The following is a 26,322-nucleotide window of genomic DNA, read 5'->3' as shown; positions in this document are numbered from 1 at the left end:
ATACATGAAAAAGACAAACATTTAACATTTAATTTAACTCCTTCACATCCAATCCGCCTCACACAGCCCTACATTGAAACAACCAGAACCGCCCGAAAACGGCCGAGATTGTAATCTTGTTTTCTTCCCTCCTTCTAAGATATGCAGTAGCAGGTACAGTTTCCCCAAATGCATTGTATCAGTTTACTGCAGATAGCTTGTCATAAGATGTTTCTTATCTTTTGACATTTCGTTGTTGATTCTTTTGTGGTACAGTTTGCTTTTAAGCTTTAAACAGCAATAAAAGAGCAGTTTAAAAATTTAAGGATTATATTTATTTTTAAGCAATTTATTCCTTCCTATAAAAATAATGAAAATAAACAAAATCTCAGCCGTGATCATAAACAAATCCAGAGAGGCTTGTAAGTCTGACCTTCAGAATAGTTTTATAAAGAACGGGGTCAAAGGCTAATGGAATCTTTCTTAGAAAGTACAAAGGATGTCATTGGAAAACTTCAAATTGCTGTGAAACTGGAAAACTATTTCGGGCGGTACGGTATTTTGAGGATACAAGTTAGCGAAGGGTCTGGATTTCAGAGAGTTAAAAGTTCGTTACATTATTGCTGCATACTCCCCTCCCAGTGTCAACGATATCTTACAGGGAAATGAACACGACACCCAGAACGTGTTGTCTTGGTTTGCACCTTTGTTGCAGGCAGTTCTGAAGTTGTGATATCAGATGGACAATCATTTATGGAGTATCTGGGTTAATTGGCAAATTATGTACCACAGTGCCCTGCAAACGGAGAGATGAAGTTGGTGGTGGAGCGATAGGTTTATCCCCGTTCAGAAAATAAGCTTGTTTTACACGGTGAATGGATACAGGTACAGTTTTGCCATTTATGTCTAGGTAAAAGACCTTCTCTGTTCTACGAGTAACTAAAAACGGTCTATCTTAAGGAGGTTGAAGTGGTCCTCTCACCATATCATGACGAAGAAAAACATGGGTAGCTGTGGCTAAATCACGGTGTATAAAGGTTTTGCTATCACCATGGTTCTTGGGTGGTATTGGGCGAAGTATTTGCATATGTGCACGTAAGTGGCTGACAAAATTTGTGGGGTCACCCGGTTGTTGAGCAGGAACCAGGAACACTCTCCAGGCAGACGAATGGCGGTGCCAAAAACCAAATCTGCTGGTGAGCAACCCAAATCTTCTTTCAAAGCAGCTCGAAAACCAAGAAAGATCCCAGTCCACCGCTCTTCAGTCCGCTCAGTGGCATGGCACGTGATAGCAGTCTTAAGAGGTCGATACAATTCCTCTATTAACCCATTCGACTGGGGTAGTAACTAGTCGTCCTGGTCTCTGAATTCCCAAGTGATGAGTGAGAGAGCGAAAACGTGAAGCTTCAAACTGGCGTCCTTGGTCAGTTGTCACAGTAGAGGGCACTCCATACCTGGAGACCAAACATGTGAAAAATGCTTCTGCAACAGTTTCAGCAGAGATATCCTTGAGTGTTGATCTTCTGGCCATCGAGAGAAACGGTCAATTAAAGTCAAGCAGTAAGAATAACCATTTGAGGGAGGGAGAGGGCCTATAAAGTACAAATGAACATGGTCAAGTCTTTGGGAAGGCTCGATAAAACTTGCCAAAGGTGCTTTTGTATGCCGATGAATTTTATACTTGTTTCAAATGTTGACATGGTATGGAACATTTGGTCCCTTCAGTTATATCCGATAACTTTTTAGGCCAGACAAATCGTGACCGCATGATGTGTTGTGTTCTGCGTACACCAGGGTAAGACATGTTGTGTAATGAGGCAAAAGCATCCTGGCGAAACTGTGTTGGGGCATAGGAACGAACTCTGCCAGTCGATACATTACAGAATAAATCACTGTTTGATTCCGGGACAGTAATTTTTTTATCTGTAGGGATGTGTCTGATGACAGTAAGGATTTCAACTCATCATCCAATGTTCGTGCTGTAAGTATTTTAGAATAATCAACTGATACAAGAAGTGTTACTGCAGGAATATTCTCAGGCCCTGGAATGTGCTGTATGTTAATTGGGATTTGCGAGATGAAATCTAAATGCCTCACCTGGCGTGGAGAGCACTAGATCAGAGGCTTATAATCGGTAAAGAGGACAAACTCTCTAGCCTCCAACATATGTCTGAAATGGTGAATGGATGCATAAGTAGCAAGGAGCTCCCAGTCATAAGCACCGTAACGAGTTTCTACTGTACTGAGTTTCCTCGAGAAAAAAAATTAAGGGCTGCAATTTGGAGTCCACAACCTGATGCAATGCACCACCAATGGCATGATCAGATGCATCTACGTGCAAAGCAAGTGGGGCACTTGGAGAAGGATGGGCAAGTAACGTGGCATCAGCTAGTGCTTGTTTGCATTTGTTAAAAGCCTCAGTTGCAAGCGGAGTCCAAATAATTGGTTTCTTCGAATTTTTCTTGCCAAAAGATTCCTTTAAAACGTCGCTTAACAAGGCCTGGTTGTCTGTTGCATGGGGCAAAAACCTACGATAGAAATTAATTAGGTCTAGAAACTTAAATTAACTACTGGCCACAAATTACCAATAGTTTCAGGCAACTTAAAATCTAGGACTGCTTGGACTTTATTTTGCAAGGGTTTCACACTTTCCGGGCTTATATGGTGACGAAGAAACTCCAGTTCAGTGACACCAAACACACATTTTGAAACATTTAACTTAAAGTATGGAATTGGATAACTATCAAATTCAGTAACAGAATTCAGCTTGCGGTAATCTCCAACCGGACGAACTACAGAATCCTGCTTAGGGACGACATGCAATGGTGAACTCCATGGATTCTTGGAAGGATGGATTATCCCTTGATCCAGAAGCAATTCGAACTCAGATTTCACTGCTTCGTGCAGCTTGGGATGGAGTTGTCTTGGTTTAGAAGTCACAGGTGGTCCACGGGTCAAGATATGATGCACTGTATTATGAGGAACAGTCTGCTTAATTAGAGTAGGATTTGTTATATCTGGAAACTCAGAAAGCAAGGATTCATAATCTGAATTAACAGAAACAGTGACAATAGAAGGTTGGATTTTGTGAGCAACATTGCTATAAGTAAACAATAAAGTTTCAGGATTTCTAAGACACTACCGTTTCAAATCAACAAGACGATTAAAATGTTTCAAAAAGTCAGCACCGATGATAGGAGAAGTTACATCAGCAATCAGAAATGTCCATGAGAAGGGTTTCCGGAGACCCAAGTCCAACTGTCTGTGCACAAATCCATATGCAGGATTTTTCGAATTGTTGGCAACAAAAAGAGCAAATGTTTCACAATAGTTTCTCTTATCTTTAGGGGAAGGAGGTAACACTGAGATCTGACTACCAGAATCAATCAAAAATTTTTGGTCAGTCTTCCTGCGTTAAGAAATAACCGACAGGGCTTTTTGGATACTTCCGTCATCCCAGCTATGACGGGAGTTAGAGGTTTTTTTTGGCTGTTGATACGCGCAAGGCTTAGCACATTTGCGTGCCTTATCACCAAAACGGTTATGATAGAGTGACTCCGGAACCTAGTTGTCGTCCGAGCACGGGAAAGTTCAGAAACTTGGTGTGTAAGTTCTTCTATCTGGGCGAGGGTTTCAGTTGTGATGCCATTGGAATCCAAGGACATTCCAGCTCCAGAAATAGCACAGATTGCGCTAGGTTGAACAAGCAACTTGAACAGCTATAATTACTAGCTGATCAAGTGTTTCAGAAAAAGCAGACAAAATTGTTTGGATATGTGCTGGCATCCGTTGCATCCATAAATTTTGCAAAAAGTAATCGTTTAGCTGTTTCCCAGATAGCTCTTTCATTTTCCGTAGGAGATGACTAGGCCGTTCATCCCCCAACTGAAGTTCAGTGAGGAGTTTTTTAATTTTCTGGTGTTCAGAATCTTCAAATTCACTGATGAGCCTCTCAGACAGTTTTTTATATTTGTCAGAGTCCGGAGAGTTTAGTACGATATCCGAGACATGTGACCGAGTTTCCGCATCTATATTCGCTATAAGAGCAGAAAATTTCGTTTCATCACTTGTAATTCCGCTGTAAATGAAGACATTGCCACAATGTGCGATCCACAACCGCACGTTAGCCTTCCAGAAAGGTGGAATGCGAAGTGCAACTTTCGATACTTGGCTCTGCTGATCGGGTGGAGGCATCGCTAGTATGTGGAAATAGTTCCGGAGAGCAGAAATAAAATAATCGTGATTATCCAAAAAAGCGAAGTCGCCACAGTGGGATAGGCTTAACACAGCAAGGCTTAGCAAAGCATGTGACCAATTAACTTAATTTATTTTTCGTCCATAGGTCACCAATTACGGCAGGTTGGTTCCGCATATGCACAAATAAGCTAAACTTATTCAATTAATCTCATTTATTTTCAATTACATAGCGAAAGAAAAGAACATGCTACCAAAACATATCACGCCGCGTTTCTTCACGCTAGCGATAACATCACAGGCACGAGGAAGACTAACTCAGAAGAATCAGTTCACTTCACTTGGGAAAAATGTTCAGAGTTTAGTTGCAGAACTGCTATACATGAAAAAGACAAACAGTTTACATTTAATTTAAGTTCGTTGGATGGTTGCTGCAAATGCTAAAATTCTACTTGCGCTGCAAATGATACAGCTTTGGAAAGGGGCTCAAGATGAAGCCAATGGAGGAGCTCCTTTTGAGGAGCAGGTAATTGAAGCTCTACAGAAGCTGGTGAGTAGATTTTTCTAACATCACAGCCAGAGAATGAGTCTGGTGAATTATTTTCCGCATAGTACTATTTATGTCACTATTAGCTCTTGCCTGCATTTCACCGTAAGTAAAAGACGTGGTAGCACAGATTTAGTTATGCAAATTGATCTTGCAAACTGCTAAGTATTTAAGTTGTGGCTTTTAGCCAAGGGAAAGAGAGAGAATTCTCGCTACTTTACCTCGCGCGGGCTTTTCAGTCAGTTCTTGTCTGCCTTTGAGACCAGAACTTAGTTCTCTTTGATACTTGAAGACGTACTGTAGTCCCCGCATTCTGTTCTCTACATACGTAAAGTTTAAAAGGTCAAACTTTACGTTACTAGTCTCTGTAAAATCTCTGAATTTAGTTCTTATTTAATTTAGTTAGTTTGTAATTCTTATTTTTACGTTTCGGACCATAAGTACTGGTTTTTGTATCCCGAAGTGCGGGAAGAGCTTTAAACTCTGAAGAATAAAGGGTAATTAAACTCTTCCCATTTGTGTCGTATCTTATACACTTGCACGAACACAGTTTAAAGTAAACTCCCTGTTCTTCTCAGCACTATGTTTGCAAAAGCAATTAGAAGAAACAGTAGTCCTGATAAATGTAAGTTATGATTTACGTTTTTCCAAACTATTTTAACTATTTAATTTTAATTAAATGAGTGTTAATTATATATTTGTGTTGACATCTTCTATGATGATTATTCCAATAAATGGGTCTGTAACAAGATTTCCGCCTTAAATCTCGTTATCTGTACGTCTGCCACTGACTGAAAGCACCTGAACCTACTCAATCTGTGAATGCCAGTTAATTTTAAGAGGAAAATAAACTGTAAGAAGAATGGTCCAATGCAGAAGTATGGTGTGCATAACAGTAAATGAAGAATATATGTAAGAATCCTGACACAAATGAAAATTTAAATAAGTGTTTTCATTGTGACTGGATGAAAAGCCTACGTTAGTGAGCCAATGCTCAAATGAAAAGCAGAGTTCGTTAAACCGCTAAGGCTTGATTATTTTACCAAAACCAATAGTTTATATTGCCAGTTAAAGATTTCGGCGTAGTTTTACATTTGAATAGATTCAAAGTGTAAAAATCTGAATTTTCATAGATATAAGAGAACCATTAAAAATGACAGAAGCAATTTGAGAAAAATTATGTAGATATCGTTAATACTGAACAGTTGAATTCCACCACTTCACGATAAATGAATCTGGGTAAAACATAAGCACTATTAATATGCAAAACAAAACTTCGAATTTTAAGAAATAAAGAAATTACTTGTAATGCTTTACAATCTAACTTATACTGTAAGGATCTTAAGTTTTACTAACGTTTATTTTATTTTAAATCTTTACTATCACTTCTTATTTTCTACTTCCGGCCAGAATTATAAGCGTTAAGGTTTTTATGCAAAGTTTGTCTGGCAAACGCCAAGTATTTAAGTTGTGGCGCTTTGCCAAGCGAGAGAGAGGAAGCAGTGAGTCGAAGCAGGCCGCTTACCTTAGAAGTTACGCAGTTGCTGTTTGCCTTCCAGGCCAGAGGTTTTAATCCTCTTGATAAATTTAAACGTATTGTAGTGTTCACAGTTCTCTGTACTACATACGCCTCCTGTTAATATAAGGCCAATCTTCCACGTTTATTATTCTAAAGGTAAATTAGAGTTTAGTTTTATTTTTATACTTTTACGTTTTGACCCCAAGTAGCGGGTCGGTGTATTCCGAAGTACGGAAGTCATTGTAAAATAGAGAAAAATAAAGGGTTTTGTATACCCTTCTTCTGTATCCTGTTTACTTCCCACAGTTTTGAACATAGCTTTAGTAAGCTCTCTGTTCCGAGTCAGGTCCTTGCATGTTTCCGAAGAAGGTTAGAAGGAACACTGAACCTGATAATACTATCATATATACTACCATATATACTACTTATACTATCAAGCTGGAAACTAACAGAAGAACTAATCCGTCACTCGAACAACAAATGAAGATTTGCTATTTGAGTACAAAGCTAATAAAAGAGTTAAGATAATTTCTAAAACATTTATGATTTCCTTACGAATGATGGATATGAAGTTAAAGAGAATGTTAAGAAATTCATTTAATTTTAATTCATTTAATAATGTTAAGAAATTCATTTAACTTTCAACGATTTGATATATATGATCAGGTGAGTTAAAACAGCACCCCAAGCAGCAATGATTGTAGACGCTAAAGCAGCAAGAATCTATATAATGATACTATATTTGGAGGACTAGCTTCGAAGGCCTTCTTTTTGAAACCTTCGTTTTGAGTTGAAGATGTGCAGAAACGCTTTTTGCTATTGAAATAAAGATTTTTGCAACCATACAGCTTCGGCAGCTAAAACGGTTTTTGCACTTCTGCATCATAAATATTTCAGAAAGTTTTTTGCACTTCAGCAGCTGAAGAAATTCTGTATTTAAGACTAATCCTACAAACTTAATAATATTACGGCGCCTTAGCACTTCCAGTAATATATCATCAGCATTTATATTATTCGAAAACTATCAAATTAAACATAACGGAATGGTATACGGTATTTATTAATATTACGCAATGTTTATGTAATAATTCAACATGGAAATCAGATAGTTTATGGCGGGAAAATAGTGAAATACATTTTAGATGACTCTTAAGAATAGAGTGATATCATTTTTCGCAGCAAAAATATTAACAATTTCTAAGCCATAAAACATTGTAAACAATAGTGGAGAAATAAACTAGAATGAAAACGAGGATCCGATTGAAACATCAGATCAAGGAATCTAGAGAACAAAATGATGATGATACATAAGAACTTGAATGAGTTATTTCACAATATCTTAATATGTATTCTTCATACAGGAATGCAATAAGAGAATTATATTGTCTGTATGAGAAGTATACTTTAAAGTATTTCTAAACAGTCAAATATAAGGCAAAACCCTAAAGCGCAGCACAAATAATTTCAATAAAAACAATACGACAAATTCTCTAAAGCACATAATTTCATGTAACATAAAAACTCAAGTACCAGTAATTTTTAAATTCTTAGTGTGATGCTAACCTCTATGGATAAAACAATGAATAAAACATTTTTTAATATATATGTAATATATGTATATATATTGTAGAACATCATTTTAGGAAACTAAGGCAAATGTTAATTTAGCCTAAAAACACATTTTAATTTATCCCAATAATCCGAAATTTGTTGCTTGTTTGTTATTTACCTTGATTTCTTTTGAATAAATCTTCTTTTCAAACTATTGAGAATCAAATATTACGTGATTGATTTAACTCGCTTGTTAGTATAAATTAATAACTGCTAAAAGGAAGATTTTTCTTTCTAATGTTCCTATAAATTTCACATTATGCTAAATGTATTTGAATGTTTTGTTTATCTTATATTTAGAAGTAATTATACATTCTTACGTTTCTCATATTTAGAAGCAATCATTTTTTATAATAAGATTGATGCGATACAATTTAAAATTATTTTTGTATCACAGCAACGAAATTTTCAGTTAGATTTTTTTCCTATTATGTGTTTGGAGGGAAAAAAGGTCCAAGACTAGTTTTAAGTACATATTTAATATCTTTTATAATTTAAGTTTTAAATAAATTTTTAATTTATCTTTCACATGAGTTGCTCTTAATTTCGGAATGCAGGAAGCGGCGCGTTTTCAAATAATCCCTCATTAAAATATTAATAAATACCGTATACCATTCCGTTATGTTTAATTTGATAGTTTTCGAATAATATAAATGCTGATGTTATATTACTGGAAGTGCTAAGGCGCCGTAATATTATTAAGTTTGTAGGATTAGGCTTAAATACAGAAATTTCTTCAGCTGCTGAAGTGCAAAAAACTTTCTAGTCTAGTCTAATCCCTCATTGTTTCACTAGCCTTTTATACAGACATATATATAAGCAGAACACTTTATTAAATCTTGTGAAAACGCCATTAGGCTATATTTAATATTTCCATCACTTTTGTCTTTGCTCTAAAATGCAACCAGTTAAGAATGCATTAAATTAATGAACGTCCACCTCCCTCTCCTGTTTTCACACACCAGAAAACTCTGCACTTTAATAGCTTCCGGCGGCCCCCATTATGTCACCTCCCTTCGTAAATTTTCGTCACGGTGAGGGTGAAGAAAATGAATACGAAAATGGCATTCATTATTATTAAAAGAAACCGTTTTCCTCGCCAGCGAAAAAATTTCTCCTGGTGAATGAAGTTAATAATCCTTCAATGAATATCCAGCGGGAATAATCTTGTCTTTGTGCGCCGCGTTCTGTTTGTCATTCCAAGGGGACCTTGAACAAACAAAGGAGTTTTATTAACTGACTGAAGAAGAAGCTCTGTTGGGGACACAGAAAGGTTCGGAGAGATTAATTATCGAAACCTGAAGATATAAAAGTTGGAAGTTTTCAAATTAAGCACGAATCTGAGGCATACTTTGCTTAAAGAATCTTCTGAGCAATATGTGTGTATATACTGAATTCTAATTCAGATGACATGGCAACAGACGATTCGAAATTAAGATAGTCAATAGATATTTTTCTTCATATAAAGTGGACGTGTCTGTTACTTGTGTTACGTGGATACACATAACGGTATTGTACGTACAATGAAGAATTCCTTAAAGTTTTAAGCAAACCCAAAATTAAAATCTGGTAACCTAGGACGTTGTTGTTACTTAGCAGCTCTGCGCAGCAGATTTATTTCTTGGTGAAAACTTCATTGTGGTATGCTTACAAAAAAGGATAAATTAAGAAATTATTTAACAGTGTCACAGTAAGTCATTGTGCAGAATAAATACGTAATTCAAAATAAACAAACTACGGCTCTCACGGAAAGCAGCAAACTTCATATTACTTGAAATCATTGCGTATTTTTTACCGACACTGTACTTTATTTATTTACTGAATTGTTTTTAATCATTCAAATGAATATAATTTGAAGACATTTTACTTTCGTAATCTGGTCTATTCGAGAGGTTAGTGGTGTGGTTAAGATTTTATATACCTATTGTAAAATTTAAAAGTCATGGCATGAAATGCCAGTGAATTGTACAGAGACAGATGCTTCATTTATTTTTCTGCACTGCTGCAGCAATAACCCTGAATGAAGTGAATATTATGATTTAACTCTGCAGTGCCTTAATAACCTAAAATGGATAAAAGATAAATATTGACTTAACCCATGGATATTCCCCACGGGGGTCGACGTAGAGAACTCTGTAGGAGCTATACCTAGGCAGTCTCGGCTACGAGGATATACAAATTACGAACCTAGTGGTTCTGAAGGCCCAGGAAAGGTCTCCTATTGACCAACTCGTGGGTGTGGAACGTTCTGGAGCAGACGGCTCTAGTAGCCCGGGGGTAGCCTCCCGGGTTTGATGGGTAACGTCTCTCTGCGAAGGGCAGCCGAGCGACTGGTAGGTAGCAAATTGACGACCATTTGCGCCCTGAGATCCGTCAGGTACGTTTGCGCCGATTCCTCCAAGGTTCGAGGACAGGGGTTGAATTCCTGGGTCTAGTTCGACAGGGGGTGAGGACCCTTAGTGCCCTTAGATGACGGGAAGGAGAACGCCCAATATATCTTATCTTACTTATAGATAGTACCAAGAAAGAACTTGTAATAACTTAATCTATGAAATACGTTTTTATTCAGAACATCAATGCTGTAGTAGAAATTTTTATACATATTTGGTCGCAAGAAACCTAGATAATATCAGTTATGTAATGACATCTGCGAGAACGCCGTAGAAGAAGAGGACGTCGAAGGAAGTCAAATGTTGAAACATCGCTAAAGTTATTAATTAAATTTCGACGTCATGCTTACAGAATACTGTGTAGGACTTAATAGGAAAGAAAAGTATCCAGGTATTTTTTAACAAAATGCGCTGTTTGGTCGGTCTTGTGATTATGCCGTAAAGGATTTGCCACTATGACTTTAAGAATTCTTCTTCATCCTAGAAAAATATGCGATGAAGAAAATCTTGATGACGAATATTAAACACGTTCATAGGTATGAAATAGCAATTAATACGAAAAAGTACGAGTAGTTGCTTAAGAAAACTGTGGTGGAACATCAGCGTGGTAAACATTACCAAACATTTCTCGCAGCCTTCATTTACGCATGCGAGCGTAAAACTAAAGAGGGAAGAGAGAAGAGAGATTCAAAAACAATCTATTTCCAGCCTTTTTAGCCGTTGCTACAGTTGAAAAGGAATTTGGGAGAGAAAATGTGAGTGTTTATCTTTAGAGTACTTCTCTTCAGAATAGAAGAAGGATATATCAAAGTTTGGGCTGGAGGTTCCTTTTTCTTGCGAATGTAATTCGATCGTGTCCTGTAATGCATCTCTGATAAACTTCTCGATGTACACATATAGATAACATATGAAGTCATCTATTATTAATGAATGTTTGACTACTTAAACTGATTCGCAGGCATTTAAATTACCACTCAAATGATTCATTCACTTTACGACATGCACCATGCAGCAATCATTTGTGTCACAGTTAATATGCATAGATTTGTTACCTATTGCACTCAATATTTTCACTTCAATTTCCAATAAAGTATCGTATTTAATTTTTGACTGCATTTGTGGATACGTTATATATACTATTTTCTTAACAGCCATATTGCAAACACTTAATATCATAAAAGTGAACGTGGTGCTAAGCGTTCTGTGATTTCATATAATAGATATGAAAATAAGGCACATCATTACAAAGTTCGAAACTGAAAAATACAAACTAAAAAAAAAGGTGAATATTATAACTGAAATTTTAGTTAAAAAATAAAATGAAGATGAGCAAAATTTGACATAAATTATTATAAACAAACATAAGAAACGCATAACTAAAGCTAAAGGAAAATACCGTGCGTACGTGTTTGCTCCCCGCCTCCTTTTACTAAATTTTATCGCATGAAACTAGAAAAGGAAAAATTAATTTTCGAAGGACGCGTAATTATAGTAACAATATAACAAGTGAAAAGTATTTATCGATAAAGTGCCAATAATTTAACGGTAAATACTGGCTTATTTAATTTTTAATTAAACCATTATTTGCCGTTTTATTTAATTTTTAATTAAACCATTATTTGCTGTTTTATTTAAAAAACAAGCGTACATTCCAGTAAGAATGCATAATAATACTAACATTATAGTATCTAATACGATATCTTCATTTCTATTTTCCTATATCCTGAATCTCGCCATCTCTCATAGTTGTCTACTGTTACTCATTCAAAATGAACGAAACGAACTTTTGTACGTCTAACACAAAAGTAAGTACCCCAAAACTAAAATATTGATACTCGTTTTGCTAGTTCTGGGTTACAGCGTGTTTAGAGAGGAACGAAAACTGGGTGTCCGCCGATAACATCGCGGCAAACACATCGCGGACGAAAACGTCGCAGAGAAAACAACGCAAGGCGAAAACGTCGCGCTACAAAACATCGTGGGAGAAAACATCGCAAAGAGAAAATATCGCAGTTCTAAAACATCGTGGTACAAAACATCGTCGTCGAAAATAAAGCGGTTCAAAAACTTCGCAGTTTAAAAACATCGTCGTCGAAAATATCGTGGTAAAAAATAAAGTATCTACAAATCATCGCGTGACGATAACATCGCAGACATGCTTTTTTCAGACTTTAATAACTAAAAATAGATATTCCCATAATAATTTGTGAGCGCAAGATAGAAATAAGGATAATTTGTTTTTCATATTTTATATTAACTAATAAATTTTTGCTGAGAAAATAAGAAGGAAATTTAAGCATAGAAAATTAATGCTACTTATAGCACTTAATAGAATTTTAAACCGACAAAGACCATTAATAAATCATTTTTTATAAAGTTTTTACTGGCAAGTTTTCAGGAAAAGCTATAAGTTGCATTAATTTGCTATGCTTATGTTTTCTTCTTACTTTTTTAGCAAAAATTTATTAGTTAATAAAAAAATGTGAAAGTAAAAATTATCCTTCTTTACATCTTGAGCTCACAAATTATTATGGGACTATCTATTCACAGTTATTAAAGCCTGACAAAAGCATGTCTGCGATGTTATCGTCATGCGATGATTTGTAGATACTTTATTTTTTACCACAATATTTTCGACGACGATGTTTTCAAACAGCGAAGTTTCTGAACCGCTTTATTTTCGACGACGATGTTTTGTACCACGATGTTTTAGAACTGCGATGTTTTCTCCCACAATGTTTTGTAGCACGACGTTTTCGCCTTGCGTTGTTTTCTCTGCGACGTTTTCGTCCGCGATGTTTTTGCCGCGATGTTTTCGGCTGTAACCGAAAACTGATGCTTTTAAGCCTTAACGCTACACACACAGTTACTGATACACAGGTAATTTAAACCTGACATATGCATGCACTCAGTTAGCGAAAAGTTTCTCACCGAAAAATATTTAATATGCTTATTACTTTTTACCTTCCATCGATATAAAAAAATCGTGTATGTTTTTTTTTACTAACAAAGTATTTTGCTCTTCAAAAGAATTTATGAAACTGCCATAATACGCAGATGTGTGCTTGAAAACAAACCTTCTCGTGACTTCCAGAAACTTGTATTTCAGGTTTTTTTTATACATTATATATGTTCCATAGGTTGTGTGTTTTATATAATGTTATTCTATACTTTTCATATGTTTTTATATATTCTGCTGGACGTACAACCGTGTTTCACAACATTTTATCTGAGACAAGAGTATATATTCGCGCCTATATATAAAGAACAGATCAACTGTACGTACTATATATTTTGTATTCAATATATACGTATAGTTGATCTAATTACTTTTATTGTAAAATTATTATATTTGTATTCAATAAATGTTTTAGATCATTAACTTCTATAGCAACTTTAAACTGTAGTTCTTTACACCCAGAAATATACTACATAACATGTGTAATGAAAAACAAAAGTGTAGAAACTGCATTTTTGACTATTCATTCAAAACAATTTTGAAAATTATAAATTTTCCACAAAACTATGGCCTACAAACGTTTTCTTTTTTATCAAGATGTTTGCATTTTGATGACATAGAAGCTCGCGCCGTCAAGAAAGAATCAGATGCGCTTGTCTTAGAAGAGAGCTTTTTGAAGATTTTGTGAATAGCTGCTAGAAATATTGTAAGTTCATAACAATTGAAAAATTTGAAGCTTTCCGAGGAAGATGTTCTTTCAGGCTATTACTAATAAACCTGAATAATATTTCTTGAATAACCTGAACAATAATATACTGAATTCCGAGTAAATTCTATATTAATATAATAAGTTTTTCTATTCCTTTAAAAAAAATAAATTTCATAAAAAATATTTTAGAAATTAAATTTAAAATTTTAATTTTTATAATTTGCATATTTTTTAAGTTTGATCATAAACGTTTGGCGTAAATGTAACACTTTTACCTGAAGAATAACAGTTTTTTCTTCAAAAAGCACGAGCCGTGTCTTTTGGACCCAGGGCGTGCGCTCGTGTGACTGAAAACAGCGCGCGCCCTCCCGGGTTAATAATATTTGACTGACACATAAATATAGTGCGTTGATTTTTGAATATTTTAATGTTTGTATCACTATCAGTAACAAGCTTCTTATTCGAATAATAGCATATCAGAATAGTACATAACATACGAAAAAGATGAACTTTCAATTTAATTTTAACATTTGAATGTCTGATTTAGTACGATCTTTTTTAAACGGTAATCAGTTAAAGAATATGGTATAAAATTCAGTACTTACTTTTTGACAGGTATTCGTCCATCTCTGTCCGTCAACAGCTGCACTTTAGTGTGAGCTTTCTCCAAGAAGACGGTGGCTGGAGAATTTAGAGCCATCAAATTGTAAGCCATTTTGAGCAAATTTTCAGTCCACAGCTAGGAAAGGAAAACGAATATCAATCACAGAACGTCCGGAACACAATTATTATTTCTTGTGGTTCGCATAACTGAAAGCCAGAAATAAACTTAGCAATAGTGTAAAGCAGAAATGGAACTTTTAAAGGACAAGGATTTCAAATTTATCATCAGTTTTTTTTTTTTTTTTTTTTTTTTTTTTTTAATTTAGCTGCATGTATTCTACATAGCAATGGTCTTGAACTGGCGACCTGCGGGGCGCATGTAACACCCGGAGCAATTTTATGCGACCCTTGAATACACGTCATTAATGCCATGCTTATAGATTTAGATGATGCATAAATTCATTGCACAGTGGGTTGAAATAGTGTGTTTAAGAGGAGAATAGAAAAGCACTAGTAGTCATTACATCCCAACTGTATTTATAGTTAGCGTTGGCACACAGCCAAATGTACATATGTAATGCATGTAACAGCCCTCAGACAGGGAAGCAAATGAAGCTAAGAAAAACGGGATATTAATCTTTATATCTCAGGAAATACAATTCAAAATATAAATATAAACACTTTTAGAGACATCGGGATATGGACTAAAACTAAGTTGTTATTATTTATTAAGTTTTTTTCATTCAGAAATGAATTGTTTGTTTTTAGTTATGATAAAAGTAAGTTATTTATAGGTTAATTTATTAAAGTTATTTGAAATAAATGTTAGTTCAAAAATTTAATATAAGTTAATACTTGCCGCTAGTCTGCTTAAATTACAAAGTATAACTAATAGAAATTGCTTGCGAATATTTTTTATAGACAGAAATTAAGTATAAATTCGAATTTTTTCTTTGGATTGTTATAATTGTTATTTATGTATGTTTTGATTAATGAATCAGATTTAAAATTAAATTAAAATTTATTTAAAAGTTATTATTTGAAATTTGGTTTCAAATTTAAATTTATTTGATTAAAAAAATGTGGCCTATTAGCACTTTTAGATCGTGTATTCAGCCAGCATACAGTTTAAATTACCAAATTTAAGGTATTTCTCCCGCCTTCTTAGCGAGCCTTCGTGGTGTAGTGGTCTGCACGCTTGGCCGGTATTCCAAAGGTCCGTAGGTCGATTCACGGCGAAGACGGTTTTTAATTTTTCGTCTTGTCTGCTTCCAAATAATACCTAATGGCTCTACAGTGACGCCCGAACTAAAAGGGTTTTGGATGCTGATTCTCCTCATCCAGGATTTGGCGATTGGTTCCCCTAAAAACCCTAGTCGCCCTTTAAAAGGGGGCATATAAGGTATTTCCCCCGCATTCTTATCTAGCCTTCGTGGTGTAGTAGTCAGCACACTCAGAGTGTAAATGAGAGGTCCGCGGCTCGATTCCCGGCGAAGGCATTGATAAGTTTTCATCTTTCCTGCTTCTATAAAATACCTAATGTCTCTGCAATCTGCCATATACATTGAAATTTTATTTAAAACCAAAACTTGCGACTTTCTTTTAGCTTGTATATAAAAACTAATGTATCGTTTATTAAATAAATCAAGAAATCGTGCTTATACTTATCAGCCTCATAGAAATTCATCACTAATGGAACAGATTTATTACTTTCAGAGAGTTCTATAACATGAATTATTTTCACAGATTTGTGTGTGGTTGTACGACTAGTTTATAACTATAGCACCGAACTTTTGTATCGTTATAACTACAGAAATTAGAAAACTCAAGATAAAAAGAGAAATTTAATTTTTAAAACAAGTGTAACACTAGTCTAAAAATCGAGAGCAAATGCTCCAGCTTCTTAATAATAAAATAATATTATTTTAACTCCAAATTTTCTTTTAAAAATCTTGGAAATCCGACAGCATACTGATGTATAATTATCCAGAAGAAAATGGGGAAAAGGAATTAGCTTTTCTTCATTTAAAACAAAAGTCAATAAAAAGTAGTACTTAGCCAATTAATTATTGCTTCGCAAAGTTTAATTGCTCTTTGAATTTGTACGAGACTTACTCAGTTAAAGTCACAGACATTTGCTTTTGTAAAAAAATCCGCTGCACTGTATTTAATTTGAAGCTGGGGGATTAATTTTTAATTAGTGACTTTTTAGAAAGTCTTGTTTAACCTACAAAATAATAGTTGCAGGAAAGATATCTTTTTAAACTTTTATTTATAAAACTAAACATTGTCTGCTTTATATTTAGTCCTACTATATATAATATTTCTAATAACTTTGTTAAAATATGAAGAAATTATTTTCTGATTAAAAACTAAGAAGGGCATACAAATCCGTTCAAACTTTAAATCAAGCAGTTTAATAAGTTTTCAGTTAACAGCTCATTATTGAAACAAAAAATCTAAGAAGGTAATGTCAATATTTTAATTATAAGATTTTATTTAGCTCACTCTTGGGGTTTGTCGTTATGACAAAAGACTTGTTATTGATTTTTTAACTATTTCCTGATGAGATATCGAGCTCCGATTCTGCAGAAATTCTGTGGATGATAGTCAAATGCAGAGAAGTGATTTTTAAAAAATTTGATTTTAAAACTTTTAATTATATACTGAAAAGAGTTTTCGCACATATTATTGCATAATAAATAAATTAAAATCTCGGAACTTAAATGTTTGAAGAGCTGAAAACATTGTTTTAAATTAAATTTACCTCACAGTTTAAGATTTGTTGGGCAGTGTTCGAAAACCTTTGATTTTTGTTTTAACATTTCTAAAATATGTGTACTATAAATCTGTATGTATCTTTTATAAAATTTTGAAATTTTCACAGATTGAAAACAAACTCTTTGCACTCTTTTGAAATAATAATGATACAAAGATATTAACCGAGCGATTCTTACATCATTTTAATATTAACAAAGATTGGGCGATTTTTACGTTCTTTATTACGCTTCAGACTTTAAGCAGAAAGATAACTTACAGTTCTTCCTTTTGCGATGCGTGATGCACTGGCAGTTTTAAAGTTACGATGTCGTTATACATCACATTGTTTTTATTTAGTTTCGAGGTAAATTTCTCTAACATTGCTTTTTTTGTTAGTCCAAAGGGCCTTTGTATCTGAAGGACTATTGTTTTCATTTGCGATTTTGCGTCGGAAGCCTGTAAACGACGTATCACTTTTCAAATCGTTGCCACCAAATGCTATCGCGCAGTGTTATATTCCAAGAAATTAAATAATGAAAGATCTGCATAAATGTATGTATGTTTCTCGCATTGCGAAAAAACAACGGTACCTAGAGCTATCCAATTTTGAATGACGTAATAACACTGCGAATATGGGCATCTGAAAGCCCAAATTTTAAATTTGAATTTGTTTTATTACCGCTTTTATATTTTGCAAACCTTTAACGAATTTTTGATTAACAAACTCAACGATTTAAAAGTGAGCAATGGCAACACTCTACGGGGAAAAAACCCTTTTTATCTCCAGCGCGCGGAACTGTGTATCGGAAATTCTAAAGATAGGCTCATTTTAAAATTAGTTTGCGACATTGAACTGAATTTTATGGTTAAGTGCAAAGAACATGATATTTAATAAATAAGAATAACACACAAAACGTTAAAAAAACGCCCATTTAGACGTAATTTAAAATCTAAAACATTTCAGATTTTTTATTTATTTATTTCTTCCCCTTGATAGAAAGTATTAAGTTTATTACAGAAGTATTCTGCCGCCTTCTAAATGCAGGCTCGTTCTCGTATTTATTTAAGATATATATTGAATTTACTATTTATTTTCTTTAATGAAACTAGAAACAAATAAATTTCTAACTATTTAATTGTGTTATTTGCAAAGAAATGTGTTCTATAATTTTTAAAACATTTTCCGTTTTATAAATTTATTTGAAATCAAAATCTCTCATGAAATCATGAAAAATCTGCTTCATAAATTTATATGTTTTTTCTTATTAAACATCCATTTCCTCAGTTTTATTGCAAAAGGTAATATTATATTCTTATATGAGACATCAAAATTCTAATAACCAAAAAACATATCAGTCATAAACATTTGAAATTTTCACAGATTATATAACAAACTCTTCATCTGCTTTATAAAAAAAGATGATAAATAAAAGAAATTTAAAAAACAAAAGATTAAGATCGTTATATTCTAGAATTTTTTTAAAAATTGATCACTTGAGCTCAGCCGTTGTACTAACATTGAGTAATTCTCAATGAATGTCAGATATTCTGATTTATATCAGAAAAAAAAATATTTGCAGAAAGTCAAGCATACAATGCTCTTAGTAAAGTAAATTCATAGGAAGAAATCAAAATTCAGGAGCGTGGTATGTCGCGGTAGGTCGGAGAATAGTTAATTGGGAATAAAGATATATATATATATATGCATATATAAATTCTTATTGTATTAGCGCAAATGGAGAGAAGGCGAGCATCCCGTCCAGGATAGCCTAACATTAAATACATAAACATTTTCATCAGAGATAATATACATAATTTCTAAAACAAACTTTGAAATAATGCATTTTATCGTAAAAATAGAAATAAGAGAATCTAAGAGGGCTTTAAAATTTCGCGTCAAGGAACATGAGGCATATGTTAGAAAAAAGGAAACACAGAAATCGTCTGTTGCACAACTTTGTTGGTCCGAAAACCACACTTTCAATTTTTCTGCTGCCAAAATTATTCAAAAAACATCTTCCATTGGAGAACTGGATTTTGAGGCATTTCACATTCAAAAAAATCTTTCTGTTCTAGTTAACGATCCTAATTCCAATCCATCCTTGTCTTCGGCCTTTAAAGAAATTATGTTTTAGTTCTGGTTTCATCAACAGATGGCGCCACTGGCTTATTTTCTGTCCAGGCTTTCTTAGCTTATCTAATCATTATATCCTATCTCGTTTATTTGCGCTTTTGCAGCTGAATGGTGGTTCGGCAAAACCATCGAAAGTAGTCCTGTGGAGATTTGAAAATATAACGCTGATTTTTGTTGTTCGACTTCTGAATTAGAATAAGAGAATTGTTAGAGGTAAAAGAATAATTACTTATTTGTTAAAAAATTATTTTTCAGTTGATTAATATGAATGATAAAAATGTAGATGCCTATGTAATAAATAATTGAACTGTGTTGTAAAATTTATAAGCCATTATCTTATAAATTTATCAAGAACGACTCTCGTTTTTATTATTTGTGATATAAAACTGTAGCTGAATTTTGTAAGGAGAATTATTTAATCTCTTATTCCAATTAAATTACGTAACAAATAATTTTTCTCCTTTCAGTTTAATAATTATTTTACGAATTTTGAATAAAAAGTTATTTTATAAAAATTTTTAAATCGTTTAGTTGGAAATTCATGTCAATGAAAATGCCTAAAATAAATACGTTATTTATAACACACTGAAAGATACAATTGCTAAAACAGAATTGACACTATGACATGAATAAGGCTGATGCCCGTGAAATTTTGGAAGTTCCCAAAAGAATCCAAACTGAAAAGTGCGATTAATGCAAGAAAATATTTGGTAAAAATTAAGCCCTTCATTCTGAATTTATTTTGCAAGTCATGCCATCATAAAAAGGAAATGGACTGGGTGTGTCATTTATATTACTTAACATTTCCTCCTAAGATCTAGAAGAAGTACTTGGAAAGAAAGAAGTGAATGATTTCACAATTTTTTCCCCTTCTCCCTGTAGTTGCCATTTTTTACTGTCCTCGTTATTTAAAGATGAAAGATGAACATTCTTCCCCTTTCGTATTTTTGTATTTAAGGATCTTTTATAAAGCTTCATCATATGTATAATCCTCCATTATAAACAAAACTAAACAGATATTGTACAGAGTTTAGAATTATTGCAATACCTCTTTAATATTACTTATGGAAAATATGATTATTATTCCCTATACCATTGCTTTCATATGCCTAAACAGACTTCTTATTGTGTTGCTTTCATACACCTGAAAGGGAATCACCAAGTTCAGATCATTTTATTTGGTACGTTTTCTAAAGGCGAAGCATTCTCCGAAAAACAATAAATAATATCTCTTCAGTTATATAGTTCTCTTCTGCTATTAGACAGCAAAAGACTGAGGGATTTAATTTTTAATGAAAGCATTTCTTGACTTCCATTTAATTCTGCTTGTTTTTAAGAAAGAATTTTATTGACAAAAAACAGCATTTTAAAAAAAAAAAAAAAAAAAAAAAAAAAAGTAAATCATTCATAATTTTATTACTTTTCTTCCACGAGTGAAATTAAAATCTAAAAAGTAAAAACAAAGTCTAGCATTAATGAGCATAGATATTAAGCTAGTAGAATAATCAAAGCATAATGACAACAGCAGAATTCCATCTTTTTTTAATGAATAAAAATGCGGGCACATTTGCGATTTGGTATTATAAACGAGATTATTACGATAATTTTAATTAAGCACAATTCTTTTATCCTAAATTTTTAGATTTACAATAGAAGATTTGAATCTATCAGACAGATGCAGATCAAATCTAAGTATTTGCGGTAATAGTATAAAAATCTGCTAAAAAGGAAGCAAATGCAATGCTTTATTTTAAATTACTTTCATTTCGATAATAATACATACAAGATAAATATATATTTGCACTTGTCAAGTTATTAGATATTTAATTTAATCAATACCAGTTTAAAATATTGTTAGAGTAATCAGCCTATTTTAAAATCAACGCACTTTACGCAGTTATATTAATTATTCAATGCGTTGTACACAGGTACGGGTTTAACCAAAACCGGCATGTGTGCATTACAGAAGGCAAGGTTCTTGCATACAATGTTTAGAAGGCACATTAGAAATCGTTGCTATCTGTTAAGCTCCGCCCCAGTCTTCAGGAAGAGCACTGTGAGGGGATGCGTAAACACACTAAAATAGATATAATCGTTACCCTTCAGTTGTAAACTGTGAAGCTACGAATTTCACCATGCTATATTTTTCTTCCCTGGCCATAGATTCAGTAAATATTTATTTAATTTTCACTGATTCACTTAATATGTAAAATGTTGAAAGCACATTTATGTGTATTAACTTTAAAAAATATGATTTTTATTAAATTTTGACTTCCAATAATTCTTCTTTTTAGTATTTTCCAGAACCCAACCTTTTTTAAGTACATAATAACAAACAATCTGTAAATATATTAAATCATTTAGTCGACATCTGTATACGTTTTTGGACTTACACACAGACTTACGTTATTCTCTAAGATTCTATATAGTCCTTCTTGGTAATTTAATTTCCAAGACGATCAGCATGATCATCCTGAGTTAAATCACTCATACGCCACTTAATTTAACTAATTCTTGAATTTTAATTCATATGCAGTTCTTGAAATGTTTATCATAATTTATTTACATATTTTATAAAATGAAAACTCTTCGCCGAACAATATAAAATTTAAAAACTCACCGTTGAAATCTGTGTTATAAAGCATGGCAATAAAAATGACCATTATAATATAAAATACAATTAGAAAACGATTTTGATCTGATATTCGAGACCAAAAAAGGAATTGAATGAACTATTGAAAATATTAAAAATAAATTTGATTATACTCGGAGTTATATTCTTAATAAGAAGATTTAAAGAAATATCTTCGTTACTATGCTTTCATAATTTATGTAAAACGTTCTTGAGAGGATTGTTAGACATATTTTGTACTTTAAAGTATATTTGGGAAATACTTCGACGTAATGTGAATGACTTTATGCGTGGAATGCTTAAACAGTTAAACAAATAATTTCTCTAAAAGAAAGGTATAATTTCCATCAATATGTGCGAAAATCCTTTCCTAAATAAGGATATAATATTTACATGCATCATACGAAACATTCCTATGCAATGATTAGCAAAACTTGTGAAGGAAATAGCACTTGAGGATTGTTTATAAAACTTAAGTATTCATATTGTTGCATCATGTAAAGAAAATGCATCATCATAAAGTTGCATGTAACAGAGATATAACAACTTTTATGCACAACTGCCTTAGAGACTATGCTCATGTCTTAAATGTTACATAATACCAATAAGCATATATTATGTAACTTTTATCTGGAATAATTTAGTCCATTCTGTAAATAAAAAATGCATTTTTAAGCATTGCGGTGACTTTCTTAACTAAAAAAAAATAGTTGCTTCGATTGAAATTTTAAAACAGAATTTGTTAAAATCTGATACCACAGTGTGCTAATTAAAATGGAAAGTTAATATTCACTAAATAAAATTTTAATGTAAATATTGCATTAAAATAATTTTTATGATATTATTGTTTACAATAATGTTTAGAATATATTTGTCTAGAATGATCTTACATGCATCTTTGTAATAGCCTTTTACACAACTATGTTTGGAAACAATGTTAACGTCTGAAATTTGCATCAGCATAGTTAAACAACATGTCATTTGAAATGTACTTTTAATAAACTAGAACATTTGTCCTTAATTTTGAACAATTTTTAATTGAAAAGGTTCTATTTTCTGATGCAAACGACGTTATCTTCTTCCTTTGAAGTTTTTGTGCTACAGAATATGCACATGGAGAGCATAGATGGTAAGGGAAAAATATAAAAGTTTCATTCGTCTTTTGTTTTTGGACATGTGAACAAACATACACTAAAAAATCATTAAAAATTCAAATCAGAATCAAGTTAAGTACACAATCTGCAAAGAAATAAATGATAATTAGGTTGACCACAATTACTCACAAGAAATCATATCCACCGAGAATGATTTAATAGCTAAATGTACTAATAGGTTTAAACAGCAGGCATTTGGGATCCGTACAGCTAGGATTAGGATTGTTGGTACATCATTAATACTGGAATGTCCGCAGTACCACATCTGCGCACTCCAGTCAGTATCTATTGTCTCAGGGAAGGCAAATTTCCAAGAAAAGTAAATTTATTCAAGCTAAAACGATTGCATTTCTAATATTAAAATAATCATCCGTTTAATGGAGAATTTCCTTGTATGTTTTTAGGAAGTAAATTTCAAAAACATTCATTAACCGCACTTACAGTTTCAGGAGTTCTTACGAACTAATACTTTGCGTAACAGGGGGACAAAGTAATGTCATTTCTGCGCATGCCGATATTTGATTGTCATTTGTCAACTCATCGTGTATCTCGAAGGCATGCCAAAGTCATTTTAAGGTTATTTTGACTTGCTAACTTTTAAATAATTCAATATTAAACTTTTTTTTTCAATTTAGGATGAAATGTTCAGCCGAACACCAAATATGGCATTGTATGATTTTTGAGTTTCACAAGGGTAGTAACGCAACAGTCGCAACCAAAAACATTTGCGATGTTTATCCACGTGCATTAGACGTTCGTAAATGCCACAAATGGTTTTCCAAGTTCAAATCCGGTAATTTTGATCTCTCTGACTCCTATTGATCAGAAAGACCAACAACATTAGACAACGACATGCTAAGGACGTGAAAATCATATAATAGTCACCGTATGTACGCATAATTTTGCTTAATGGTCATCGGGTAGGAAGGTATAAAGCAAATGTTGCAAGATTGAACGAAAGATTAGGTTAATAAGAATTATAAATATCTTTAATAGTAATGGAACTCTCTACATGTGACTTCATACAGGAAATTGGGAGATAAGGTAAGTTATGAGTCCTTGTGAGAATCGGCCCCACTTGGGTAGCAGCGCTATTTTCAGGTCATGGGATTTAGGAAGAAGAGAAGCTTGTTGCAGTTTCCCACTTATGCGCTCTTATACATCTTCTAAAATGCTTAGATCCGTAGATCTGGCTGACAAATTAATTCGGTTAATATCCTTTCCTGAAAATTATAAGCTGTACTAACCCATAGGGACGAGAGCTATCGCGCATAAAAAATGAAATGGGGATCAACTGCACTTCTGAAAACCGAACTTAAGACTTTATTTCTTCTTTAAGCCACTCAGCAGTGCCACAGAGTCTCTTCAAAGACATGAAGGTTTGTATGATGGTCTAACACGACGCCTGTCCGAAGCATCACACTTCAGGTGCCACACTCATACCTTTCTCATATTTTGAAGAACCGATAGAGGGTTCCTGTAAAAGGTGCGTGAGAACAAGATAATCTTATAAACCTATTTGAAAATAAGTGGTTAGGCTGAATTAGGCTTAAGCGGATGGTTTCCCATCGTATCTTGGTCTAAAGTCAATATTCTGTGCACCGTGCTTATTGGGTTCTTTTGTGCGCAGAGGGGCGCATGACGTAAATAGAAGATCGTTTCGTAAAGAGATCTCTCTCATGTAGCCTTAAGGAAACACTGACTCTCGCCATTCGACATTTTGTGGCGTTATGAGGTCACGAAACAGAGTTGAGAATCTATTGATCTTCATGTTACACCTCCCTTAAATGTTCTTTGGCCGTCGTGACTCCAAGACCAACCAAACTTTCTCTCTACGATCAGTATCCTTAAACGGTTTTCATAAATTGCAGAGAAATCAGGGTGTTTTATTTAAGACTATACGCTCTGTATTTGTTAACTGCTACTTCCAGTCTCCCGATGATTTACCTCTTCATTCCAATTACAAACTATGATGATTACTCCCTCTATCTGAGTGCTTCTGAATATCACGAGACAAATTTATGACAAATAAGGCCGAGGAATGCGAGCGAATGAAGATTAAACAATTTTATGTGCATTTTAACCCTTCCCTTAAATACTTCTGCACGCATGTATAAGCTGGCAGATTCGTCTTTGCAAATGTGCACCTTTCAGCCAGAAATTTAATTTATAATTTCACTTATAATTTCTCCTAAACATCCATCAAAATCTGTAAATTATATTAATTCTTAGAACTAGTGTTTTTTTCGTAGATATAATTGAGGTTAAACTAGCACATAATGCAATTTTGTGAAATAAGTCCATAATTTCATTATGGATTAGTGTGTTAATTGCTTTATCAAACGTTGAAAGTTCCTGGAACGCGAATTTATTAAATATTTGCTGTCTGTTGCTTCATACTAAAGCGCTTTGCATTGTAAAGGGCTGAAAATAGCCAAATGGGTTATTTACTTAACACAGGTAGCTTCCTGTACCTTTAACAGGTCTGTGCCAAACTGAGCTAGTTTAGCAGCTATTATGCAATTCTACTGTAGGAATTCTGGTATGTAATATCTTCATATTTTAGGTCTTTAATACAATGCAGGTTATTAATTTAATTGTTTACATGCCCAGTAGAACCTGCATAAGATTTCACAGCTAAGAAATTTTCCTTAAAATATTTATTGTATGGTGTGTTTTGCAATCTAATAAATAAACATTCCCTTTCTGTAGCATTCCCTTGTTTTACCCTATAGAAACTTCCAGATTTGTTTTTACAAACAGAGGTACTTTAATATAAATATATATCTCACCTGAGCGACTTCTTTACAATTGCAGCTGAAGTTGATAAAGTTGATATTAACCAAATCTGATCCATAAGCAACAGTTACTTGTTTATCCTCCAGAGGAGTGTCAGGAGCACCCATACTGATGGAGTCTTTTAGTTTTCCATCCTGAAAAACCATATTTCATTTATAATATAAATTCCTTTTTAACTTTTTCTATAACAAAATATTACAAAAATTATATTTATTATTATTTATCATTTACTTAATAGCACTTATTCAAAACACATTACGGTTAAGTTACAATGAATACCTATACTTTTCCTTAAAGCAACTGACACATGCGCTTTTTAGCATGCATCTAAT

General features: G+C 33.4%; 1 protein-coding gene across 2 annotated transcripts in view; it reads right to left on the bottom strand.

The window, feature by feature from the left end:
• Positions 1–26,322, bottom strand: part of LOC118189843 (1-phosphatidylinositol 4,5-bisphosphate phosphodiesterase classes I and II-like) — a 783,373-nt gene that overhangs the window by 297,936 nt on the left and 459,115 nt on the right. For both annotated transcript variants that reach the window (XM_085816200.1, XM_085816205.1), the window contains exons 4-5: positions 25,984–26,124; positions 14,514–14,647 (exon numbers count right to left, since the gene is read on the bottom strand). In XM_085816200.1, coding sequence (XP_085672326.1) covers positions 14,514–14,647; positions 25,984–26,124 — 275 coding nt within the window. The remainder of the gene's footprint in view (positions 1–14,513; positions 14,648–25,983; positions 26,125–26,322) is intronic.

The sequence above is a fragment of the Stegodyphus dumicola genome, chromosome 1, assembly GCF_044657685.1.
Source record: "Stegodyphus dumicola isolate Sdum_Otavi_A_Nest chromosome 1, ASM4465768v1".
Classification (NCBI taxonomy): Eukaryota; Metazoa; Arthropoda; class Arachnida; order Araneae; family Eresidae; genus Stegodyphus; species Stegodyphus dumicola.
The sequence above is the reverse complement of the archived record's forward strand: the minus strand, read 5'-3'. Positions and strand labels throughout refer to the sequence as shown.